Source organism: Thalassophryne amazonica, chromosome 6, assembly GCF_902500255.1.
Source record: "Thalassophryne amazonica chromosome 6, fThaAma1.1, whole genome shotgun sequence".
Lineage (NCBI taxonomy): Eukaryota > Metazoa > Chordata > Actinopteri > Batrachoidiformes > Batrachoididae > Thalassophryne > Thalassophryne amazonica.
Genome location: NC_047108.1, coordinates 48,378,068 through 48,384,067, shown reverse-complemented (window position 1 = coordinate 48,384,067; position 6,000 = coordinate 48,378,068). Strand labels below are relative to the sequence as shown.

Below are 6,000 nucleotides of genomic sequence, written 5' to 3'. Positions count from 1 at the left end.
GAAGATTGCCTTGCATCAGTGAGAAGCTGGATGTCTAGAAACTTCCTACTTTTAAACTCTAATAAGACTGAAATGATGGTTCTTGGTCCAGTGAGACATCAGCATCAATTTGACCAGTTAATGCTTAGCCTAGGCTCATGTGTCATGCATCACACTGACAAAGTGAGGAACCTTGGGGTAATTTTTGATCCTACATTGTCTCTTAACCTCCACATTAGAGATATTACGAGAAGTGCTTTCTTCCACCTGTGAAATATAGCAAAGATTTGTCCTATCCTGTCTATGGTTGATGCTGAGACCCTGATTCATGTGTTTGTCTCTTCTAGATTGGGCTACTGCAATATTCTATTTTCTGGTTTACCTCAGTCCAGCATTAGGGCTCTCCAAGTGGTTCAAAATACTGCTGCCAGAGTCTCTTCACTGGCTTCCTGTCCCAGTGAGATCATATTTTAAGGTTCTGCTACTAACCTCTAAGACTTAAGACTCACTTATTTTCCACTTTCGTATGGCTAGCATACTGGCATAGTATGTTTCTATGCTTTTTACTCTTTTAATTAATTGTATTAGGATATGGAGTGGGCCGCGGCCTCAGTTTTACCTAATTCTGGGTCTTTAAGTGAAGCTTAGGGCTAGTGGCCGGCGATCACCTTAGTATTTCTTCTGTTTTTCTTGTTGCTTAATGCTGACAAATTACACTGTATTTGTCTTTCTGATGCTTGATTCTGGTTTTTTCATTTCTCTCTGTTTGAGGTTTGGTGTTATATCATCTATCCTACTCCTATTTCTTTGTGTGGTCAGGGGATGTAGCCTATGTCCCTGTGTTCAAAAGCACACTTCCCTTTAACCTTTAGGACACCACTTGTCTTTAAATTAGGTTCTCATTCAGTGAAATCGTCTTTATCTAGGTATTTTCAGTTAGGTATGGAGAAGTGTCAGAACTGTCAACAAATGTCTATAATAAAATTCAAAAATAATTGACAGGATTCCCTGCAAAGTCGAATAAAAGATGGCCTTTATTTTGAAGTCAAGTGTGGAAAGAAGCATAAGTACGATGGAGTTTTAGGGCCACTTTGAATTTATTTTCCTTTTTTTGGACTTCGAGCATACAGTCGTAATATTACGAGAAAAAAGTCGTAATATTACAAGAATAAGTCGTAATATTACGAGAAAAAAGTCGTAATTTTACGAGAATAAAGTCGTAATTTTACGAGAAAAAAATGACTTTATTCTCGTAAAATTACGACTTTATTATCGAAGTCTAACAAAAGAAATTCAATGTGGCCCTAAAACGCCGTCGTACATAAGAAAAGTAGAGAATCAGTCTTTTATTTTGAAGGCTGTGGTCGCGAGCGCTCACACACTGAGGGAGGAGTGGAGAGAGAGAGAGAGAGAGAGAAAGAAAGAGAGAGAGAGAGAGAGCGCGCGCGCAGCGGCGAGTATGAGCGGGGAGAAGTTTCAAGACTAAAAAGTCGGCTGCTTTGTCAGGTGTTGTTGGATTGAGCGTCGAGAACTCGGGACACTCTGTACCTGGGACAGCAAAGTGCGGACGCATACGGTTTTTGGTTCCAGTGAGCGTCGGCAGCAGGGCGGCGGAGTGCGGGCTTTGGCGGCGGTCCCGCTGCTAGCGAAACATGAACAAAAACCACCGAGTGCCGAGCAGCCGAACTCTGAGTGCCGTGGAGGTGAAGAGTAAGGTACCTGGGGACTCATCTTTTGTTTTCATTGTATTTCTTGTTTTAACTCTTCGCGTGGGGCTAAATTAGCCTGCTAAGTGGTAGCAATTGTGATGCCGGATGAATTCAGCAGAGCTGTTTAGTTGGTGGAGGTTTTGTTCTTTATTTACACCAACTTCCCGTAAACCTGTAATAACGGCGTTAATTTTATTTATTTTTTTAAAGTTCTTTCGGTCTTCGAGCTAGCTGTTGCGTTTGAAGGTGGTTCGATGTCAGCTGATCTCGTGTCACCTGTCACTGCCTCTGCCTCAATCAACGTATAAATGCCTTATTTTTATACGTTTACGTAAAAAATAGCTGTTGGATTAGAACTGGACGTGCTGCCATGTTGTCGTCAGGTGTGTGTGTGTGTGTGTGTGTGTGTGTGTGTGTGTGTGTGTGTGTGTGTGTTTTCACGTACAGGTGTGACACAGAACGCCGCTGCCTGTGGCCTGCTGACAGGCGCGCTGAGGAATTAGCCTTTAGGGCTGATATTCTCTAATAACAATAATAAGACAACACCAACTGTTGATACAGATTGGGTTATTTATCACTGGTGACTGCCTTCTTACTTTAGTGAAGCTACCCTTTAAATTTTACACTAATCACAGAGGCGTAGCAACATTTTTGGGGGTGGTGGTGAGTGTGCTTGGGGGTGTGCAAATTGCTTTTCACAAAAACAAACATATATATATATATAGACTATTAGTCGAAAGTTTGGACACACTTTCCCCTTTGAATTGAAGGGGAAAGGTTGTCCAAACTTTTGGACTGCTAGTATGTGTGTGTGGCAGGGGTGGTGGCTGTGTGGTTAGTGCTCTTGGTTTCAGTGTAGAAGGTTCCTTTTGTCCATGTAATGTGGATTTGCATCTGGAAGGGCATCTGGCGTAAAACTTGTGCCAAATCAACATGCACAAGATCCACCTGAGATTTGCTGTGGTGACCTAGAGTGGAAAAACAAGGGAGCAGCTGAATGGACTTTTTTATCAAAGTGGTTACAGTTAGGCAGGGGTCGAAATACATTTTTTTTAACCCACTTGCGCTGGTGCTAGTAACAAAAAAAATTACTTGCACCAAAAAAAAAAAGTTACTTGCACAACCAAAAGTCAGTCTTATATCAACCTTAAAACTCCTCCTCTGATGTGTCAGACTCTTCCTCTCTGGGCACGTAAAGCCCTTTTCACACCGGGGCTGCTCCCAGGTGCGTCATGTGTCGTCACGATGACAACTCAGCAACTCAGTGCCGAGACAAGCAGCTCGACTCCACAACAGCACGAGGGACGCAAAGGACGAAGCAAATTGGACGCCAAAAATTAAACATGTTTAATTTTTGTTTGCGTCCTTTGCTCGACGCAGAAATTAAGTGGTTTCAGCACAAGTCAGAGCAAAGCAACGTTAGTCGATGTGACTGGAAGCCACATCCTCATAAGGCAATGTTACCCAACGCCAATTTACGGTTCCTGCGGTCTGTGTTCCATTGTTCCTTAAGTATAAATCACCCAGGATTGTTTTTATACCGTGTACACAATACAGTAAAACTCCACGCTCAAAAAAGAGCACAGAAAAAAAAATGCTCTCTCATCACAGTGTTAAATAACACACAAAAAGAACAGAAGTCCTGCTCACAGACTGATTGCCAGACACAAGACATGTCCACATCAACTATAACTCCAGACATCTCCACATTTACTCACTGACGGTTCGTTTGCGCGCGTCTCCCGGTCAAAGGAGGAAAGATAAACTATAACAGAACTCAGAGCGCAGACCTGCAGCTCAGCACAAGAACCATTATAAACTAGAAGAAAAATCAAAGTGCAGAGTCTGGCTGCAGCCAAACTGTGCACTGTGATTTCTCTGTGCAGAGAACTTGCAGGCTGCGTTCTCACCTCCTCTCTGCCCCCTGCTGCGCGCACCTGACGCGCAGCCATAGGAAGCAACTCGAAGCAGGTCTTGTGTGGTTGAGTTTGAGGGAAGAGCAGCAGCAGTTTTTTTTTTTTTTTTTTTTTTTTTCACGTGCGCGTGCAAATGAATTGTCACAGCAACTCGCTCCGTGTGTGAGAGTAATAAAATGCAGGGAAGACGAAGACAACACACTGGAAATTGTTTTTTTCCTTACTTATTCTTTTATTGGTTCATTCTGCTGGTGCTTATAGTTGATAAAACTTGGATAAAGTTACTTGCACCAGTGCTAGTGGAATATAAAATTACGTGCACTGCTCAAATAATACGTGCACAAACTAGCACACACACGTACTATTTCGAGCCCTGCAGTTAGGGCAGATCTAACTCTAAATCTTGGGGCTATTCTTAAGGCAGCCACCGTAATTGATGTTCTGTGACTCGGTGTGTGTTGCTAGCTCCTTGTGAGTATAGTGGTTAGGGCTGCCACAAACGATTATATTGATAATCGACTAGTCACTGATTATTTTTGCGATGAATTGATTAATCGGATCATATGTAAATTGCTGCTTATCGCACCAGTATGCTCTTATATAACCACCATTTGCTTGAAGTGTTAAAGGTATGTGTTAACTAAAGTAAGTCCCTTCGGCTGCTCCCTTGTTTGCACTCGGGGTCGCCACAGCAAATCCAAGGTGGATCTGCATATTGAATTGGCACAGGTTTTATGCTGGATGCCCTTCCTGACGCAACTCCACATGACATGGAGAAATGTGGCAGGGGTGGGATTTGAACCCGGAACTTTCTGCACTGAAACCAAGTGCATTAACCACTTGGCCACCACCCCCTATGTGTTAACTAAAAATAAAGACAATTAAGATGATAGTTCATTTAACTTTTACTTGGTAACAAAGTTGTTAATTGTAGAGGAATGTATTGCTTTAGCAATGTAATGTAGGGTTATAAAACATTAGCGTTGTCATATTTCCTATTCAAACATGACATCGCTGTTATAACATTACAGCAAACACGTGTACTAAGGCTAACAAAATCATCAATGTTAACGTTTACAGCTAAGTAAGTAGCTCACTATAGATGTTAAACGTTGAGACATGATGTCTCAAAACCCACCTGTTCAAGAAAGCCTATTCACCATGAGTACCACTCATTCACTGCATAACTTTTGTCTCCTTTTAAAATTTCTTTTTAACTGTTAAATGTCCTTTTAAGTTTTTAATTCTAATTTGTTATGCTTTTAAATCTGCTAATTGCTGCGTTGTAACGTGTCCTTGGGTTTTTTGAAATGCGCCTATAAATGGAATGTAGTATTGTTGTTATTATTATTAATGTTAGCAGCTAATTAGCCAGTTAGCTTACCAAGGCGACTCCCTCTTCGTCAGCATCAGCCACAACGTGCTTCCTTCTCAAATGCTCCCACATTGCCGTTGTACTGCCGGGGAAGGCAAGTTCTGCCTTGCAGATTTTGCATTGCACGTTTTTCTCTTTAATTTCGTTAAAATGCTCCTGAACTTTTGAGCTTAGTTGCTGGCAAGCCGTGATATTGTTTGGGTATAACTTCTACAGTGGCATCACAGCTGACCTGGATTACCACTACTGTGCATGTGCATCAAGGACAGAAAGTCAGTGGAATCTACAGTAGCAGTTTTGAGAGAAAAGCAAAGCTTTAAAAAAAAATAATCGTTACGTCGATTATTAAATTAGTTGCAGTCTATTTTGATAGTAGACATAATCGTGACTAGTCGACTAATCGTGGCAGCCCTAATAGTGGCAAGTATCTCTGCCTGTCTTGTGGGAGATAGGGGTTAAATTCTTTGACGAAAGACTTTTTTTTTTCTCAACTTTCTTCATATCAACCAATATCAGGTGATTAAAAAATTATGTAATTAATTGCAAGGTTTGCACTTAATTAATGTAAATCATGTTAATCACAATTAGTTGCATGTATAAATTTTTTTTTAAATATTAGGGCTGAAACGATTACTCAGATAACTCGAATAATGCTATTACAAAAAATGATTGAGGCAAATTCTGTGCCTCGAAGCTTCGTTTAAACGTTGTATGCCAGGCCTGTGTGTGGCGCTGTAATGTCCCCAGAAAAACAACAGAAGAAGACTAGAGCATGCGCTTAGGCCGTGTAACACCTAATAATTTAGCCCTTAAAGCTACCGCTTTCCAATGCGACACAGAGTAAAATAAAGCCTTTTAAGAGAAAGAGGGTCCACACTGATCATCTGAAATAGACTTACTGCGCATTTAAAGCGAAGCAGTGTCTTTAGTCAGTCAACGTGGTGAGTGACTATTGACCTGACGGCCGGCTACCCACAGTTGAAGCTGGCTGCTGTTCAGACTCGCACCAAGTGTTTAGCTT

General features: G+C 41.5%; 1 protein-coding gene across 2 annotated transcripts in view; it reads left to right on the top strand.

The window, feature by feature from the left end:
* Nucleotides 1-1,427: 1,427 nt before the first annotated feature.
* pard6b (par-6 partitioning defective 6 homolog beta (C. elegans)) overlaps nt 1,428-6,000 on the top strand; it is a 102,951-nt gene continuing 98,378 nt past the window's right edge. For both annotated transcript variants that reach the window (XM_034172134.1, XM_034172133.1), the window contains exon 1: nt 1,428-1,694. In XM_034172134.1, the coding sequence (XP_034028025.1) occupies nt 1,632-1,694 (63 nt within the window). In that variant the 5' untranslated portion in view covers nt 1,428-1,631. The remainder of the gene's footprint in view (nt 1,695-6,000) is intronic.